A 21,569-nucleotide genomic window follows, 5' to 3' on the forward strand; every position below is an offset into this window, starting at 1 on the left:
GTAATCACAAGACAACGCCACCATCATTGTCAGGGACAAATGAGGGAATAGTAATCACAAGACAACGCCACCATCATTGTCAGGGAGAAATGAGGGAATAGTAATCACAAGACAACGCCACCATCATTGTCAGGGAGAAATGAGGGAATAGTAATCACAAGACAACGCCACCATCATTGTCAGGGGGAAATGAGGGAATAGTAATCACAAGACAACGCCACCATCATTGTCAGGGAGAAATGAGGGAATAGTAATCACAAGACAACGCCACCACAATTGTCAGGGAGAAATGAGGGAATAGTAATCACAAGACAACGCCACCATCATTGTCAGGGACAAATGAGGGAATAGTAATCACAAGACAACGCCACCATCATTGTCAGGGAGAAATGAGGGAATAGTAATCACAAGACAACGCCACCATCATTGTCAGGGAGAAATGAGGGAATAGTAATCACAAGACAACGCCACCATCATTGTCAGGGAGAAATGAGGGAATAGTAGTCACAAGACAACGCCACCATCATTGTCAGGGAGAAATGAGGGAATAGTAATCACATGACAACGCCACCATCATTGTCAGGGAGAAATGAGGGAATAGTAATCAGAAGATAACGCCACCATCATTGTCAGGGAGAAATGAGGGAATAGTAATCACAAGACAACACCACCATCATTGTCAGGGAGAAATGAGGGAATAGTAGTCACAAGACAACACCACCATCATTGTCAGGGGGAAATGAGGAAATAGTAATCACAAGACAACGCCACCATCATTGTCAGGGGGAAATGAGGGAATAGTAATCACAAGACAACGCTACCATCATTGTCAGGGAGAAATGAGGGAATAGTAATCACAAGACAACACCACCATCATTGTCAGGGGGAAATGAGGGAATAGTAATCACAAGACAACGCCACCATCATTGTCAGGGAGAAATGAGGGAATAGTAATCACAAGAGAACACTACCATCATTGTCAGGGAGAAATGAGGGAATAGTAATCACAAGACAACACCACCATCATTGTCAGGGAGAAATGAGGGAATAGTAATCACAAGACAACACCACCATCATTGTCAGGGAGAAATGAGGGAATAGTAATCACAACACAACGCCACCATCATTGTCAGGGAGAAATGCCACCATCATTGTCAGGGAGAAATGAGGGAATAGTAATCACAAGACAACACCACCATCATTGTCAGGGAGAAATGAGGGAATAGTAATCACAAGACATCGCCACCATCATTGTCAGGGAGAAATGAGGGAATAGTAATCACAAGACTACGCCACCATCATTGTCAGGGAGAAATGAGGGAATAGTAATCACAAGACAACACCACCATCATTGTCAGGGAGAAATGAGGGAATAGTAATCAAAAGACAACGCCACCATCATTGTCAGGGAGAAATGAGGGAATAGTAATCACAAGACAACGCCACCATCATTGTCAGGGAAAAATGAGGGAATAGTAATCACAAGACAACGCCACCATCATTGTCAGGGAGAAATGATGGAATAGTAATCACAAGACAACGCCACCATCATTGTCAGGGAGAAATGAGGGAATAGTAATCACAAGACAACGCCACCATCATTGTCAGGGAGAAATGAGGGAATAGTAATCACAAGACAAGGCCACCATCATTGTCAGGGAGAAATGAGGGAATAGTAATCACAAGACAACGCCACCATCATTGTCAGGGAGAAATGAGGGAATAGTAATCACAAGACAACACCACCATCATTGTCAGGGAGAAATGAGGGAATAGTAATCACAAGACAACACCACCATCATTGTCAGGGAGAAATGAGGGAATAGTAATCACAAGTCAACGCCACCATCATTGTCAGGGAGAAATGAGGGAATAGTAATCACAACACAAGGCCACCATCATTGTCAGGGAGAAATGAGGGAATAGTAATCACAACACAAGGCCACCATCATTGTCAGGGATAAATGAGGGAATAGTAATCACAACACAAGGCCACCATCATTGTCAGGGAGAAATGAGGGAATAGTAATCACAACACAAGGCCACCATCATTGTCAGGGAGAAATGAGGGAATAGTAATCACAACACAAGGCCACCATCATTGTCAGGGAGAAATGAGGGAATAGTAATCACAACACAAGGCCACCATCATTGTCAGGGGGAAATGAGGGAATAGTAATCACAAGACAACACCACCATCATTGTCAGGGAGAAATGAGGGAATAGTAATCACAAGACAACACCACCATCATTGTCAGGGAGAAATGAGGGAATAGTAATCACAAGACTACGCGACCATCATTGTCAGGGAGAAATGAGGGAATAGAAATCACAAGACAACACCACCATCATTGTCAGGGAGAAATGAGGGAATAGTAATCACAAGACAACACCACCATCATTGTCAGGGAGAAATGAGGGAATAGTAATCACAAGACTACGCCACCATCATTGTCAGGGAGAAATGAGGGAATAATAATCACAAGACAACACCACCATCATTGTCAGGGGGAAATGAGGGAATAGTAATCACAAGACTACGCCACCATCATTGTCAGGGAGAAATGAGGGAATAGTAATCACAAGACAACACCACCATCATTGTCAGGGAGAAATGAGGGAATAGTAATCACAAGACTACGCCACCATCATTGTCAGGGAGAAATGAGGGAATAGTAATCACAAGACAACACCACCATCATTGTCAGGGAGAAATGAGGGAATAGTAATCACAAGACAACACCACCATCATTGTCAGGGAGAAATGAGGGAATAGTAATCACAAAACAACGCCACCATCATTGTCAGGGAGAAATGAGGGAATAATAATCACAAGACAACACCACCATCATTGTCAAGGGGAAATGAGGGAATAGTAATCACAAGACTACGCCACCATCATTGTCAGGGAGAAATGAGGGAATAGTAATCACAAGACAACACCACCATCATTGTCAGGGGGAAATGAGGGAATAGTAATCACAAAACAACGCTACCATCATTGTCAGGGAGAAATGAGGGAATAGTAATCACAAGACAACACCACCATCATTGTCAGGGGGAAATGAGGGAATAGTAATCACAAGACAACGCCACCATCATTGTCAGGGAGAAATGAGGGAATAGTAATCACAAGACTACGCCACCATCATTGTCAGGGAGAAATGAGGGAACAGTAATCAAAACACAAGGCCACCATCATTGTCAGGGGGAAATGAGGGAATAGTAATCACAAGACAACACCACCATCATTGTCAGGGAGAAATGAGGGAATAGTAATCACAAGACTACGCCACCATCATTGTCAGGGAGAAATGAGGGAATAGAAATCACAAGACAACACCACCATCATTGTCAGGGAGAAATGAGGGAATAGTAATCACAAGACAACACCACCATCATTGTCAGGGAGAAATGAGGGAATAGTAATCACAAGACAACACCACCATCATTGTCAGGGAGAAACGAGGGAATAGTAATCACAAGACAACACCACCATCATTGTCAGGGAGAAATGAGGGAATAGTAATCACAAGACAACACCACCATCATTGTCAGGGAGAAATGAGGGAATAGTAATCACAAGACAACGCCACCATCATTGTCAGGGAGAAATGAGGGAATAGTAATCACAAGACAACATCACCATCAATGTCAGGGAGAAATGAGGGAATAGTAATCACAAGACAACGCCACCATCATTGTCAGGGAGAAATGAGGGAACAGTAATCACAAGACAACACCACCATCATTGTCAGGGAGAAATGAGGGAATAGTAATCACAAGACAAGGCCACCATCATTGTCAGGGGGAAATGAGGGAATAGAAATCACAAGACAACACCACCATCATTGTCAGGGAGAAATGAGGGAATAGTAATCACAAGACTACGCCACCATCATTGTCAGGGAGAAATGAGGGAATAGAAATCACAAGACAACACCACCATCATTGTCAGGGAGAAATGAGGGAATAGTAATCACAAGACAACACCACCATCATTGTCAGGGAGAAATGAGGGAATAGTAATCACAAGACAACGCCACCATCATTGTCAGGGAGAAACGAGGGAATAGTAATCACAAGACAACACCACCATCATTGTCAGGGAGAAATGAGGGAATAGTAATCACAAGACAACACCACCATCATTGTCAGGGAGAAATGAGGGAATATTAGTCACAAGACAACGCCACCATCATGATCAGGGGGAAATGAGGGAATATTAATTACTAGACAACACCACCATCATTGTCAGGGGGAAATGAGGGAATAGTAGTCACAAGACAACACCACCATCATTGTCAGGGAGAAATGAGGGAATAGTAATCACAACACAAGGCCACCATCATTGTCAGGGAGAAATGAGGGAATAGTAATCACAACACAAGGCCACCATCATTGTCAGGGAGAAATGAGGGAATAGTAATCACAAGACAACACCACCATCATTGTCAGGGGGAAATGAGGGAATAGTAATCACAAGACAACGCCACCATCATTGTCAGGGAGAAATGAGGGAATAGTAATCACAAGACAACGCCACCATCATTGTCAGGGGGAAATGAGGGAATAGTAATCACAAGACAACGCCACCATCATTGTCAGGGAGAAATGAGGGAATAGTAATCACAAGACAACATCACCATCATTGTCAGGGAGAAACGAGGGAATAGTAATCCCAAGACAACACCACCATCATTGTCAGGGGGAAATGAGGGAATAGTAATCACAGGACAACACCACCATCATTGTCAGGGAGAAATGAGGGAATAGTAATCACAAGACAACGCCACCATCATTGTCAGGGAGAAACGAGGGAATAGTAATCACAAGACAACGCCACCATCATTGTCAGGGAGAAATGAGGGAATAGTAATCACAAGACAACGCCACCATCATTGTCAGGGGGAAATGAGGGAATAGTAATCACAAGACAACGCCACCATCATTGTCAGGGAGAAATGAGGAAATAGTAGTCACAAGACAACACCACCATCATTGTCAGGGAGAAATGAGGAAATAGTAATCACAAGACAACGCCACCATCATTGTCAGGGAGAAATGAGGGAATAGTAATCACAAGACAACACCACCATCATTGTCAGGGAGAAATGAAGGAATAGTAATCACAAGACAACACCACCATCATTGTCAGGGAGAAATGAGGGAATAGTAATCACAAGACAACGCCACCATCATTGTCAGGGAGAAATGAGGGAATAGTATTTACAAGACAACACCACCATCATTGTCAGGGAGAAATGAGGGAATAGTAATCACAAGTCAACGCCACCATCATTGTCAGGGGGAAATGAGAGAATAGTAATCACAAGACAACGCCACTATCATTGCCAGGGAGAAATGAGGGAATAGTAATCACAACACAAGGCCACCATCATTGTCAGGGAGAAATGAGGGAATAGTAATCACAAGACAACGCCACTATCATTGCCAGGGAGAAATGAGGGAATAGTAATCACAACACAAGGCCACCATCATTGTCAGGGAGAAATGAGGGAATAGTAATCACAACACAAGGCCACCATCATTGTCAGGGGGAAATGAGGGAATAGTAATCACAAGACAACACCACCATCATTGTCAGGGAGAAATGAGGGAATAGTAATCACAAGACAACACCACCATCATTGTCAGGGAGAAATGAGGGAATAGTAATCACAAGACAACGCCACCATCATTGTCAGGGAGAAATGAGGGAATAGTAATCACAAGACAACACCACCATCATGGTCAGGGAGAAATGAGGGAATAGTAATCACAAGACAAGGCCACCATCATTGTCAGGGAGAAATGAGGGAATAGTAATCACAAGACAACGCCACCATCATTGTCAGGGAGAAATGAGGGAATAGTAATCACAAGACAACACCACCATCATTGTCAGGGAGAAATGAGGGAATAGTAATCACAACACAAGGCCACCATCATTGTCAGGGAGAAATGAGGGAATAGTAATCACAAGACAAGGCCACCATCATTGTCAGGGAGAAATGAGGGAATAGTAATCACAAGACAACGCCACCATCATTGTCAGGGAGAAATGAGGGAATAGTAATCACAAGACAACGCCACCATCATTGTCAGGGGGAAATGAGGGAATAGTAATCTCAAGACAACGCCACCATCATTGCCAGGGAGAAATGAGGGAATAGTAATCACAAGATAACGCCATCATTATTGTCAGGGAGAAATGAGGGAATAGTAATCACAAGACAACGCCACCATCATTGTCAGGGGGAAATGAGGGAATAGTAATCACAAGACAACGCCACCATCATTGTCACGGAGAAATGAGGGAATAGTAATCACAAGACAACACCACCATCATTGTCAGGGAGAAATGAGGGAATAGTAATCACAAGACAACGCCACCATCATTGTCAGGGAGAAATAAGGGAATAGTAATCACAAGACAACACCACCATCATTGTCAGGGAGAAATGAGGGAATAGTAATCACAAGACAACGCCACCATCATTGTCACGGAGAAATGAGGGAATAGTAATCACAAGACAACACCACCATCATTGTCAGGGAGAAATGAGGGAATAGTAATCACAAGACAACGCCACCATCATTGTCAGGGGGAAATGAGGGAATAGTAATCACAAGACAACACCACCATCATTGTCAGGGGGAAATGAGGGAATAGTAATCACAAGACAACGCCACCATCATTGTCAGGGGGAAATGAGGGAATAGTAATCACAAGACAACGCCACCATCATTGTCAGGGGGAAATGAGGGAATAGTAATCACAAGACAACGCCACCATCATTGTCAGGCAGGAAATTAAACATGTATGGTCAATGGACAGGAGAAGATCCATAGATTACAAGAAGAAACTCAATGACCTCATCAATGATTGCACCGACATGGAATGAGTGCAAGAGAGTGGGCCAGATCACCTCATTACCGTTTTCTGGTCAGACAAGGTGGTTATCGTGCGAGTCGCTCTGGCTGCCGAAATCTGTGAAGATCCACAAAAACAAACATTGCCAAAGGAAACTCTACAAATGTACAACTCAAGTGGCATGAGCTCTGCAACCAGCGGATTCGGGTGGACTGCCCCAAAAATCATGCAGCCACCACCCATTCTACTGGGAGAGGAGTGACAGAGGACAGAGAGAGGAAGCTTTACATTCTACTGGGAGAGGAGTGACAGAGGAACAGAGATATAGAGGAAGCTTTACATTCTACTGGAAGAGGAGTGACGGAGGACAGAGAGAGAGAGGAAGCCGTACATTCTACTGGGAGAGGAGTGACAGAGGACAGAGATATAGAGGAAGCTGTACATTCTACTGAGAGAGGAGTGACAGAGGACAGAGATATAGAGGAAGCTGTACATTCTACTGGAAGAGGAGTGACGGAGGACAGAGAGAGAGGAAGCAATACATTCTACTGGGAGAGGAGTGACAGAGGACAGAGATATAGAGGAAGCTGTACATTCTACTGAGAGAGGAGTGACAGAGAACAGAGATATAGAGGAAGCTGTACATTCTACTGGGAGAGGAGTGACAGAGGACAGAGAGGGGAAGCTGTACATTATTCTACTGGGAGGGGAGTGACAGAGGACAGAGAGGGGAAGCTGTAGATTATTCTACTGGGAGAGGAGTGACAGAGGACAGAGAGGGGAAGCTGTAGATTATTCTACTGGGAGAGGAGTGACAGAGGACAGAGAGGGGAAGCTGTAGATTATTCTACTGGGAGAGGAGTGACAGAGGACAGAGAGGGGAAGCTGTAGATTATTCTACTGGGAGAGGAGTGAGAGAGGACAGAGAGGGGAAGCTGTACATTATTCTACTGGGAGAGGAGTGACAGAGGACAGAGAGGGGAAGCTGTACATTATTCTACTGGGAGAGGAGTGACAGAGGACAGAGAGGGGAAGCTGTACATTATTCTACTGGGAGAGGAGTGACAGAGGAACGGAGATAGAGGGGAAGCTGTACATTATTCTACTAGGAGAGGAGTGACAGAGGACAGAGAGGGGACGCTGTAGATTATTCTACTGGGAGAGGAGTGACAGATGACAGAGAAGGGAAACTGTAGATTATTCTACTGGGAGAGGAGTGATAGAGGACAGAGAGGGGAAGCTGTACATTATTCTACTGGGAGAGGAGTGACAGAGGACAGAGAGGGGAAGTTGTACATTATTCTACTGGGAGAGGAGTGACAGAGGACAGAGAGGGGAAGCTGTACATTATTCTACTGGGAGAGGAGTGACAGAGGAACAGAGATAGAGGGGAAGCTGTACATTATTCTACTGGGAGAGGAGTGAGAGAGGACAGAGAAGGGAAGCTGTACATTATTCTACTGGGAGAGGAGTGACAGAGGAACGGAGATAGAGGGAAAGCTGTACATTATTCTACTAGGAGAGGAGTGACAGAGGACAGAGAGGGGATGCTGTAGATTATTCTACTGGGAGAGGAGTGAGAGAGGACAGAGAGGGGAAGCTGTACATTATTCTACTGGGAGAGGAGTGACAGAGGAACGGAGATAGAGGGGAAGCTGTACATTATTCTACTGGGAGAGGAGTGACAGAGGACAGAGAGGGGAAGCTGTACATTATTCTACTGGGAGAGGAGTGACAGAGGACAGAGAGGGGAAGCTGTAGATTATTCTACTGGGAGAGGAGTGAACGAGGACAGAGAGGGGAAGCTGTAGATTATTCTACTGGGAGAGGAGTGACAGAGGACAGAGAGGGGAAGCTGTACATTATTCTACTGGGAGATGAGTGACAGAGGACAGAGAGGGGAAGCTGTACATTATTCTACTAGGAGAGGAGTGAAAGAGGACAGAGAGGGGAAGCTGTACATTATTCTACTAGGAGAGGAGTGACAGATGACAGAGAGGGGAAGCTGTACATTATTCTACTGGTAGAGGAGTGACAGAGGACAGAGAGGGGAAGCTGTACATTATTCTACTGGGAGAGGAGTGACAGAGGACAGAGAGGGGAAGCTGTAGATTATTCTACTGGGAGAGGAGGGACAGAGGACAGAGAGGGGAAGCTGTACATTATTCTACTGGTAGAGGAGTGACAGAGGACAGAGAGGGGAAGCTGTACATTATTCTACTGGTAGAGGAGTGAGAGAGGACAGAGAGGGGAAGCTGTACATTATTCTACTGGGAGAGGAGTGACAGAGGAACGGAGATAGAGGGGAAGCTGTACATTATTCTACTAGGAGAGGAGTGACAGAGGACAGAGAGGGGACGCTGTAGATTATTCTACTGGGAGATGAGTGACAGAGGAACGGAGATAGAGGGGAAGCTGTACATTATTCTACTGGGAGAGGAGTGACAGAGGACAGAGAGGGGAAGCTGTACATTCTTCTACTGGGAGAGGAGTGACAGAGGACAGAGAGGGGAAGCTGTACATTATTCTACTGGGAGAGGAGTGACAGAGGACAGAAAGGGGAAGCTGTACATTATTCTACTGGGAGAGGAGTGACAGAGGAAAGAGAGGGGAAGCTGTAGATTATTCTACTGGGAGAGGAGTGACAGAGGACAGATAGGGGAAGCTGTAGATTATTCTACTGGGAGAGGAGTGACAGAGGACAGAGAGGGGAAGCTGTACATTATTCTACTGGTAGAGGAGTGACAGAGGACAGAGAGGGGAAACTGTACATTATTCTACTGGGAGTGGAGTGACAGAGGAACGGAGATAGAGGGGAAGCTGTACATTATTCTACTAGGAGAGGAGTGGCAGAGGACAGAGAGGGGAAGCTGTACATTATTCTACTGGGAGAGGAGTGACAGAGGAACGGAGATAGAGGGGAAGCTGTACATTATTCTACTGGGAGAGGAGTGACAGAGGAACGGAGATAGAGGGGAAGCTGTACATTATTCTACTGGGAGAGGAGTGACAGAGGACAGAGAGGGGAAGCTGTACATTATTCTACTGGGAGAGGAGTGACAGAGGACAGAGAGGGGAAGCTGTACATTATTCTACTGGGAGAGGAGTGACAGAGGACAGAGAGGGGAAGCTGTACATTATTCTACTGGGAGAGGAGTGACAGAGGAACGGAGTTAGAGGGGAAGTCTGTACATTATTCTACTTGGAGAGGAGTGACAGAGGACAGAGAGAGAGGGGAAGCTGTACATTATTCTACTGGGAGAGGAGTGACAGAGAACAGAGAGGGGAAGCTGTACATTATTCTACTGGGAGAGGAGTGACAGAGGACAGAGAGGGGAAGCTGTACATTCTTCTACTGGGAGAGGAGTGACAGAGGACAGAGAGGGGAAGCTGTACATTATTCTACTGGGAGAGGAGTGACAGAGGACAGAGAGGGGAAGCTGTACATTATTCTACTGGGAGAGGAGTGACAGAGGAAAGAGAGGGGAAGCTGTAGATTATTCTACTGGGAGAGGAGTGACAGAGGACAGATAGGGGAAGCTGTAGATTATTCTACTGGGAGAGGAGTGACAGAGGACAGAGAGGGGAAGCTGTACATTATTCTACTGGTAGAGGAGTGACAGAGGACAGAGAGGGGAAACTGTACATTATTCTACTGGGAGTGGAGTGACAGAGGAACGGAGATAGAGGGGAAGCTGTACATTATTCTACTAGGAGAGGAGTGGCAGAGGACAGAGAGGGGAAGCTGTACATTATTCTACTGGGAGAGGAGTGACAGAGGAACGGAGATAGAGGGGAAGCTGTACATTATTCTACTGGGAGAGGAGTGACAGAGGAACGGAGATAGAGGGGAAGCTGTACATTATTCTACTGGGAGAGGAGTGACAGAGGACAGAGAGGGGAAGCTGTACATTATTCTACTGGGAGAGGAGTGACAGAGGACAGAGAGGGGAAGCTGTACATTATTCTACTGGGAGAGGAGTGACAGAGGACAGAGAGGGGAAGCTGTACATTATTCTACTGGGAGAGGAGTGACAGAGGAACGGAGTTAGAGGGGAAGTCTGTACATTATTCTACTTGGAGAGGAGTGACAGAGGACAGAGAGAGAGGGGAAGCTGTACATTATTCTACTGGGAGAGGAGTGACAGAGAACAGAGAGGGGAAGCTGTACATTATTCTACTGGGAGAGGAGTGACAGAGGAACGGAGATAGAGGGGAAGCTGTACATTATTCTACTAGGAGAGGAGTGACAGAGGACAGAGAGGGGAAGCTGTACATTATTCTACTGGGAGAGGAGTGACAGAGGACAGAGAGGGGAAGCTGTACATTATTCTACTGGGAGAGGAGTGACAGAGGACAGAGAGGGGAAGCTGTACATTATTCTACTGGGAGAGGAGTGACAGAGGACAGAGAGGGGAAGCTGTACATTATTCTACTGGGAGAGGAGTGACAGAGGACAGAGAGGGGAAGCTGTAGATTATTCTACTGGGAGAGGAGTGACAGAGGAACTGAGATAGAGGGGAAGCTGTACATTATTCTACTGGGAGAGGAGTGACAGAGGACAGAGAGGGGAAGCTGTAGATTATTCTACTGGGAGAGGAGTGACAGATGACAGAGAGGGGAAACTGTACTTTATTCGACTGGGAGAGGAGTGACAGAGGACAGAGAGGGGAAGCTGTACATCATTCTACTGGGATAGGAGTGACAGAGAGGGGAAGCTGTACATTATTCTACTGGGAGAGGAGTGACAGAGGACAGAGAGGGGAAGCTGTAGATTATTCTACTGGGAGAGGAGTGACAGAGGACAGAGAGGGGAAGCTGTAGATTATTCTACTGGGAGAGGAGTGACAGAGGACAGAGAGGGGAAGCTGTAGATTATTCTACTGGGAGAGGAGTGACAGAGGACAGAGAGGGGAAGCTGTAGATTATTCTACTGGGAGAGGAGTGACAGAGGACAGAGAGGGGAAGCTGTAGATTATTCTACTGGTAGAGGAGTGACAGAGGACAGAGAGGGGAAGCTGTACATTGTTCTACTGGTAGAGGAGTGACAGAGGACAGAGAGGGATAGCTGTACATTATTCTACTGGGAGAGGAGTGACAGAGGACAGAGAGGGGAAGCTGTACATTATTCTACTGGGAGAGGAGTGACAGAGGACAGAGAGGGATAGCTGTACATTATTCTACTGGGAGAGGAGTGACAGAGGACATAGAGGGGAAGCTGTACATTATTCTACTGGGAGAGGAGTGAGAGAGGACAGAGAGGGGAAGCTGTACATTATTCTACTGGGAGAGGAGTGACAGAGGAACGGAGATAGAGGGGAAGCTGTACATTATTCTACTAGGAGAGGAGTGACAGGGGACAGAGAGGGGAAGCTGTACATTATTCTACTGGGAGAGGAGTGACAGAGGACAGAGAGGGGAAGCTGTACATTATTCTACTGGGAGAGGAGTGACAGAGGGCAGAGAGGGGAAGCTGTACATTATTCTACTGGGAGAGGAGTGACAGAGGACAGAGAGGGGAAGCTGTACATTATTCTACTGGGAGAGGAGTGACAGAGGACAGAGAGGGAAAGCTGTACATTATTCTACTGGGAGAGGAGTGACAGAGGACAGAGAGGGGAAGCTGAACATTATTCTACTGGGAGAGGAGTGACAGAGGACAGAGAGGGAAAGCTGTACATTATTCTACTGGTAGAGGAGTGACAGAGGACAGAGAGGGGAAGCTGTACATTATTCTACTGGTAGAGGAGTGACAGAGAGGGGAAGCTGTACATTATTCTACTGGTAGAGGAGTGACAGAGGAACGGAGATAGAGGGGAAGCTGTACATTATTCTACTGGGAGAGGAGTGACAGAGGAACGGAGATAGAGGGGAAGCTGTACATTATTCTACTGGGAGAGGAGTGACAGAGGAACGGAGATAGAGGGGAAGCTGTACATTATTCTACTAGGAGAGGAGTGACAGGGGACAGAGAGGGGAAGCTGTACATTATTCTACTGGGAGAGGAGTGACAGAGGACAGAGAGGGGAAGCTGTAGATTATTCTACTGGGAGAGGAGTGACAGAGGACAGAGAGGGGAAGCTGTACATTATTCAACTGGGAGAGGAGTGACAGAGGACAGAGAGGGGAAACTGTAGATTATTCTACTGGTAGAGGAGTGAGAGAGGACAGAGAGGGGAAGCTGTACATTATTCTACTGAGAGAGGAGTGACAGATGACAGAGAGGGGAAGCTGTACATTATTCTACTGGGAGAGGAGTGACAGAGGAACGGAGATAGAGGGGAAGCTGTACATTACTCTACTGGGAGAGGAGTGACAGAGGAACGGAGATAGAGGGGAAGCTGTACATTATTCTACTGGGAGAGGAGTGACAGAGGACAGAGAGGGGAAGCTGTACATTATTCTACTGGGAGAGGAGTGACAGAGGACAGAGAGGGGAAGCTGTACATTATTCTACTGGGAGAGGAGTGACAGAGGACAGAGAGGGGAAGCTGTACATTATTCTACTGGGAGAGGAGTGACAGAGGACAGAGAGGGGAAGCTGTACATTATTCTACTGGTAGAGGAGTGACAGAGGACAGAGAGGGGAAGCTGTACATTATTCTACTGGTAGAGGAGTGACAGAGGACAGAGAGGGGAAGCTGTACATTATTCTACTGGTAGAGGAGTGACAGAGGACAGAGAGGGGAAGCTGTACATTATTCTACTGGTAGAGGAGTGACAGAGGACAGAGAGGGGAAGCTGTACATTATTCTACTGGGAGAGGAGTGACAGAGGACAGAGAGGGGAAGCTGTAGAATACTCTACTGGGAGAGGAGTGACAGAGGACAGAGAGGGGAAGCTGTACATTATTCTACTGGGAGAGGAGTGACAGAGGACAGAGAGGGGAAGCTGTACATTATTCTACTGGGAGAGGAGTGACAGAGGACACAGAGGGGAAACTGTAGATTATTCTACTGGTAGAGGAGTGAGAGAGGACAGAGAGGGGAAGCTGTACATTATTCTACTGGGAGAGGAGTGACAGAGGAACGGAGATAGAGGGGAAGCTGTACATTATTCTACTAGGAGAGGAGTGACAGGGGACAGAGAGGGTTAGCTGTACATTATTCTACTGGGAGAGGAGTGACAGAGGACAGAGAGGGGAAGCTGTAGATTATTCTACTGGGAGAGGATGACAGAGGACAGAGAGGGGAAGCTGTACATTATTCTACTGGGAGAGGAGTGACAGAGGACAGAGAGGGGAAGCTGTACATTATTCTACTGGTAGAGGAGTGAGAGAGGACAGAGAGGGGAAGCTGTACATTATTCTACTGGGAGAGGAGTGACAGAGGACAGAGAGGGGAAGCTGTACATTATTCTACTGGGAGAGGAGTGACAGAGGACAGAGAGGGGATGCTGTACATTATTCTACTGGGAGAGGAGTGAGAGAGGACAGAGAGGGGAAGCTGTACATTATTCTACTGGGAGAGGAGTGACAGAGGAACGGAGATAGAGGGGAAGCTGTAAATTATTCTACTAGGAGAGGAGTGACAGGGGACAGAGAGGGGAAGCTGTACATTATTCTACTGGGAGAGGAGTGACAGAGGATAGAGAGGGGAAGCTGTAGATTATTCTACTGGGAGAGGAGTGACAGAGGACAGAGAGGGGAAGCTGTACATTATTCTACTGGGAGAGGAGTGATAGAGGACAGAGAGGGGAAACTGTAGATTATTCTACTGGTAGAGGAGTGAGAGAGGACAGAGAGGGGAAGCTGTACATTATTCTACTGAGAGAGGAGTGACAGATGACAGAGAAGGGAAGCTGTACATTATTCTACTGGGAGAGGAGTGACAGAGGAACGGAGATAGAGGGGAAGCTGTAAATTTTTCTACTAGGAGAGGAGTGACAGGGGACAGAGAGGGGAAGTTGTACATTATTCTACTGGTAGAGGAGTGACAGAGGACAGAGAGGGGAAGCTGTACATTATTCTACTGGGAGAGGAGTGACAGAGGACAGAGAGGGAAAGCTGTACATTATTCTACTGGGAGAGGAGTGACAGAGGACAGAGAGGGGAAGCTGTACATTACTCTACTGGGAGAGGAGTGACAGAGGAACGGAGATAGAGGGGAAGCTGTACATTATTCTACTGGGAGAGGAGTGACAGAGGACAGAGAGGGGAAGCTGTACATTATTCTACTGGGAGAGGAGTGACAGAGGACAGAGAGGGGAAGCTGTACATTATTCTACTGGGAGAGGAGTGACAGAGGACAGAGAGGGGAAGCGGTACATTATTCTACTGGGAGAGGAGTGACAGAGGACAGAGAGGGGAAGCTGTACATTATTCTACTGGTAGAGGAGTGACAGAGGACAGAGAGGGGAAGCTGTACATTATTCTACTGGTAGAGGAGTGACAGAGGACAGAGAGGGGAAGCTGTACATTATTCTACTGGTAGAGGAGTGACAGAGGACAGAGAGGGGAAGCTGTACATTATTCTACTGGGAGAGGAGTGACAGAGGACAGAGAGGGGAAGCTGTAGATTACTCTACTGGGAGAGGAGTGACAGAGGACAGAGAGGGGAAGCTGTACATTATTCTACTCGGAGAGGAGTGACAGAGGACAGAGAGGGGAAGCTGTACATTATTCTACTGGGAGAGGAGTGACAGAGGACACAGAGGGGAAACTGTAGATTATTCTACTGGTAGAGGAGTGAGAGAGGACAGAGAGGGGAAGCTGTACATTATTCTACTGGGAGAGGAGTGACAGAGGAACGGAGATAGAGGGGAAGCTGTACATTATTCTACTAGGAGAGGAGTGACAGGGGACAGAGAGGGGAAGCTGTACATTATTCTACTGGGAGAGGAGTGACAGAGGACAGAGAGGGGAAGCTGTAGATTATTCTACTGGGAGAGGATGACAGAGGACAGAGAGGGGAAGCTGTACATTATTCTACTGGGAGAGGAGTGACAGAGGACAGAGAGGGGAAACTGTAGATTATTCTACTGGTAGAGGAGTGAGAGAGGACAGAGAGGGGAAGCTGTACATTATTCTACTGGGAGAGGAGTGACAGATGACAGAGAGGGGAAGCTGTACATTATTCTACTGGGAGAGGAGTGACAGAGGAACGGAGATAGAGGGGAAGCTGTACATTATTCTACTGGGAGAGGAGTGACAGAGGAACGGAGATAGAGGGGAAGCTGTACATTATTCTACTGGGAGAGGAGTGACAGAGGACAGAGAGAGAGGGGAAGCTGTACATTATTCTACTGGGAGAGGAGTGACAGAGGACAGAGAGGGGAAGCTGTACATTATTCTACTAGGAGAGGAGTGACAGAGGACAGAGAGGGGAAGCTGTAAATTATTCTACTGGGAGAGGAGTGACAGAGGACAGAGAGGGGAAGCTGTACATTATTCTACTGGGAGAGGAGTGACAGAGGACAGAGAGGGGAAGCTGTACATTATTCTACTGGGAGAGGAGTGACAGAGGACAGAGAGGGGAAGCTGTACATTATTCTACTGGGAGAGGAGTGACAGAGGACAGAGAGGGGAAGCTGTACATTATTCTACTGGGAGAGGAGTGAAAGAGGACAGAGAGGGGAAGCTGTACATTATTCTACTGGGAGAGGAGTGACAGAGGACAGAGAGGGGAAGCTGTACATTATTCTACTGGGAGAGGAGTGAAAGAGGACAGAGAGGGGAAGCTGTACATTATTCTACTGGGAGAGGAGTGACAGAGGCTTTAGTTATGTCCCGAACCAGTAACACTAATGCCTGACGTAACAGTAATAATATTGTAGGGCACTTATATCTGGACAAGGCACACAGGGTGCTGCTGTCTGGGAGGGGCACTGTTGTATGGGCGGGGCACTCAGGACGATGTCTGGGCGGGGTGCTGGTGTATGGGGGGGCACGTGTGGCTCTGATGTCTGGGCGGGGCACTGGTGTATGGGAGGGACCACTGAGGACGATGATGTCTGGGCGGGGTGTTGGTGTATTGGCGTGGTGCTGGTGTATGGGCGGGGCACATGGGGCTCTGATGTCTGGGCAGGGCGCTGGTGTATGGGAGGGGCACATGGGGCTCTGATGTCTGGGCGTGGTGCTGGTGTATGGGCGGGGCACATGGGGCTCTGATGTCTGGGCAGGGCGCTGGTGTATGGGAGGGGCACATGGGGCTCTGATGTCTGGGCGTGGTGCTGGTGTATGGGCGGGGCACATGGGGCTCTGATGTCTGGGCGGGGTGCTGGTGTATGGGCGGGGCACATGAGGCTCTGATGTCTGGGCGGGGTGCTGGTGGAGGGGGGGCACATGGGGCTCTGATGTCTGGGCAGGGCGCTGGTGTATGGGAGGGGCACATGGGGCTCTGATGTCTGGGCGTGGTGCTGGTGTATGGGCGGGGCACATGGGGCTCTGATGTCTGGGCGGGGTGCTGGTGTATGGGCGGGGCACATGAGGCTCTGATGTCTGGGCGGGGTGCTGGTGTATGGGCGGGGCACATGGGGCTCTGATGTCTGGGCGCTGGTGTATGGGCGGGGCACGCCAATACACCAACACCACGCCCACTGGTGTATAGGCGGGGCACATGGGGCTCTGATGTCTGGGCGGGGTGCTGGTGTATGGGCGGGGCACATGGGGCTCTGATGTCTGGGCGCTGGTGTATGGGCGGGGCACATGGGGCTCTGATGTCTGGGCGGGGCGCTGGTGTATGGGCAGGGCACATGGGGCTCTGATGTCTGGGCGGGGCGCTGGTGTATGGGAGGGGCACATGGGGCTCTGATGTCTGGGCGGGGCGCTGGTGTATGGGAGGGGCACATGGGGCTCTGATGTCTGGGCGGGGCGCTGGTGTATGGGAGGGGCACATTGGGCTCTGATGTCTGGGCGGGGCACATGGGGCTCTGATGTCTGGGCGGGGCGCTGGTGTATGGGCGGGGCACATGGGGCTCTGGTGTATGGGCGGGGCACATGGGGCTCTGACGTCTGGGCGGAGTGCTGTTGCCGTGCTGTTAGCTGTAGCCGGGCCTCAGGAAGTAGCTTATATCGGGCCGGCTTCTCTGCTGCCCTCTGCTGGATGCTGAGCAGACACCGGATACTGAGGACATCTCCCAGGCAGAGAGACTCACCTGGAATCGGGGATCTGTGTCACATTCACCAATCTGTTGCAGCAATTCTCCACTGGTCTGACCCACATTGCCGGCTGCCTGCAGGAGCACCTGGCGGGGCTGAAGATACAACAATCACATGTGAGAAAACATTCATAACATATAGAAGAATGCCAGCACTTTATCATTATTGTGTTCTCTACTCACAGCAGCAACATATGTGCAGCACTAAACATGAAAGATCACAGCTCTCCACTTACACAGCTGTAGTACCTCAAGGCTCAGTCCCTGGTCCCTTACCCTACACCAAGCTAGCATTTTAGGACAACTCGTTAGTTTGCCAGCTGAAATATTATATACAGATATGCGCGCGCACACACACTGTACACACACACTGTACACACACACTGCACACACAGACACACACACTGTACACACACACACACACTGTACACACACACTGGACACACACACACTGGACACACACACACTGGACACACACAAACTGGACACACACACACTGGACACACACAAACTGGACACACACACACACTGGACACACACACACACTGGACACACACACACACTGGACACACACACACTGTATACACACACACTGGACACACACTGGACACACACTGGACACACACACTGTACACACACACTGTACACACACACTGTACACACACACTGTACACACACACTGTACACACACACTGTACACACACACACTGGACGCACACACACTGGACGCACACACACTGGACGCACACACACTGGACGCACACACACTGGACGCACACACACTGGACGCACACACACTGGACGCACACACACTGGACGCACACACACTGGACGCACACACACTGGACGCACACACACTGGACGCACACACACTGGACGCACACACACTGGACGCACACACACTGGACGCACACACACTGGACGCACACACACTGGACGCACACACACTGGACACACACACACTGGACACACACACACTGGACACACACACACTGGACACACACACTGTACACACACACTGTACACACACACACTGTACACACACTGTACACACACACTGTACACGCACACACACTGGACACACACACTGTACACACACACACTGGACACACACACTGGACACACACACTGGACACACACACTGGACACACACACTGGACACACACACTGGACACACACACTGGACACACACACACTGTACACACACACACTGTACACACACACACTGTACACACACACTGTACACACACTGTACACACACACACACTGCATCCGGACAATATTCAAAGCGCATTACTTTTTCCACATTTTGCTATGTTACATCCATATTCCTAATTTAATAAATTGGATTAAATTAATTTTTTTACCTCGGAATTCTACACACAACACCCCATAACAACCACATGAAAAAAAGTTTAGGTGAGAGTTTAACCTACCTGGGGCTTCTACCAGCCCCTGGCAGCTGCCCTATGTCCTCCCCGGGACACACCGATCCTCCGGTCCCCCTGCAGCCACCTCATCATGTCAGCTCAGGTACTAGATGTACCCATGTTTATCTCATCATGTCACATGTCAGCTCAGGTACTATATGTACCCATGTTTATCTCATCATGTCACATGCCAGCTCAGGTACTATATGTACCCATGTTTATCTCATCATGTCACATGTCAGCTCAGGTACTATATGTACCCATGTTTATCTCATCATGTCACATGCCAACTCAGGTACTATATGTACCCATGTTTATCTCATCATGCCAGCTCAGGTACTATATGTACCCATGTTTATCTCATCATGTCACATGCCAGCTCAGGTACTATATGTACCCATGTTTATCTCATGTCACATGCCAGCTCAGGTACTATATGTACCCATGTTTATCCTATCATGTCACATGTCAGCTCAGGTACTATATGTACCCATGTTTATCTCATCATGTCACATGTCAGCTCAGGTACTATATGTACCCATGTTTATCTCATGTCACATGTCAGCTCAGGTACTATATGCACTCATGTTTATCTCATCATGTCACATGTCAGCTCAGGTACTATATGTACCCATGTTTATCTCATCATGTCACATGTCAGCTCAGGTACTATATGTACCCATGTTTATCTCATTATGTCACATGTTAGCTCAGGTACTATATGTACCCATGTTTATCTCATCATGTCACATGTCAGCTCAGGTACTATATGTACCCATGTTTATCTCATTATGTCACATGTTAGCTCAGGTACTATATGTACCCATGTTTATCTCATCATGTCACATGTCAGCTCAGGTACTATATGTACCCATGTTTATCCTATCATGCCACATGTCAGCTCAGGTACTATATGTACCCATGTTTATCCTATCATGTCATATGTCAGCTCAGGTACTATATGTACCCATGTTTATCTCATCATGTCACATGTCAGCTCAGGTTCTATATGTACCCATGTTTATCTCATCATGTCACATGTCAGCTCAGGTACTATATGCACCCATGTTTATCTCATCATGTCACATGTCAGCTCAGGTACTATATGCACCCATGTTTATCTCATCATGTCACATGTCAGCTCAGGTACTATATGTACCCATGTTTATCTCATCATGTCACATGCCAGCTCAGGTACTATATGTACCCATGTTTATCTCATGTCACATGGCAGCTCAGGTACTATATATACCCATGTTTATCTCATCATGTCAGCTCAGGTACTATATGTACCCATGTTTATCTCATCATGTCACATGTCAGCTCAGGTACCATATGTACCCAAGTTTATCTCATCATGTCAGCTCAGGTACTATATGTACCCATGTTTATCTCATCATGTCACATGTCAGCTCAGGTACTATATGTACCCATGTTTATCTCATCATGTCACATGTCAGCTCAGGTACTATATGTACCCATGTTTATCTCATCTTGTCAGCTCAGGTACTATATGTACCCATGTTTATCTCATCTTGTCAGCTCAGGTACTATATGTACCCATGTTTATCTCATCATGTCACATGTCAGCTCAGGTACTATATGTACCCATGTTTATCTCATCATGTCACATGCCAGCTCAGGTACTATATGTACCCATGTTTATCTCATTATGTCACATGTCAGCTCAGGTACTATATGTACCCATGTTTATCCTATCATGTCACGTCAGCTCAGGTACTATATGTACCCATGTTTATCCTATCATGTCACGTCAGCTCAGGTACTATATGTACCCATGTTTATCTCATCATGTCACATGTCAGCTCAGGTACTATATATACCCATGTTTATCCTATCATGTCACGTCAGCTCAGGTACTATATGTACCCATGTTTATCCCATCATGTCACATGTCAGCTCAGGCACTATATGTACCCATGTTTATCTCATCATGTCACATGTCAGCTCAGGTACTATATGTACCCATGTTTATCTCATCATGTCACATGTCAGCTCAGGTACTATATGTACCCATGTTTATCCTATCATGCCACATGTCAGCTCAGGCACTATATGTACCCATGTTTATCCTATCATGTCACATGTCAGCTCAGGTACTATATGTACCCATGTTTATCCTATCATGCCACATGTCAGCTCAG

The 21,569-nt window shown here is 47.4% G+C and overlaps 1 protein-coding gene across 1 annotated transcript in view; it reads right to left on the reverse strand.

Annotated features, from left to right (window-relative positions):
* TLN1 (talin 1) overlaps positions 1–21,569 on the reverse strand; it is a 325,769-nt gene that overhangs the window by 148,065 nt on the left and 156,135 nt on the right. Inside the window, exons 17-18 of the mRNA XM_068265810.1 lie at positions 17,972–18,070; positions 6,941–6,994 (exon numbers count right to left, since the gene is read on the reverse strand). Coding sequence (XP_068121911.1) covers positions 6,941–6,994; positions 17,972–18,070 — 153 coding nt within the window. The remainder of the gene's footprint in view (positions 1–6,940; positions 6,995–17,971; positions 18,071–21,569) is intronic.

Source organism: Hyperolius riggenbachi, chromosome 1 (assembly GCF_040937935.1).
Source record: "Hyperolius riggenbachi isolate aHypRig1 chromosome 1, aHypRig1.pri, whole genome shotgun sequence".
Taxonomy (NCBI): Eukaryota; Metazoa; Chordata; class Amphibia; order Anura; family Hyperoliidae; genus Hyperolius; species Hyperolius riggenbachi.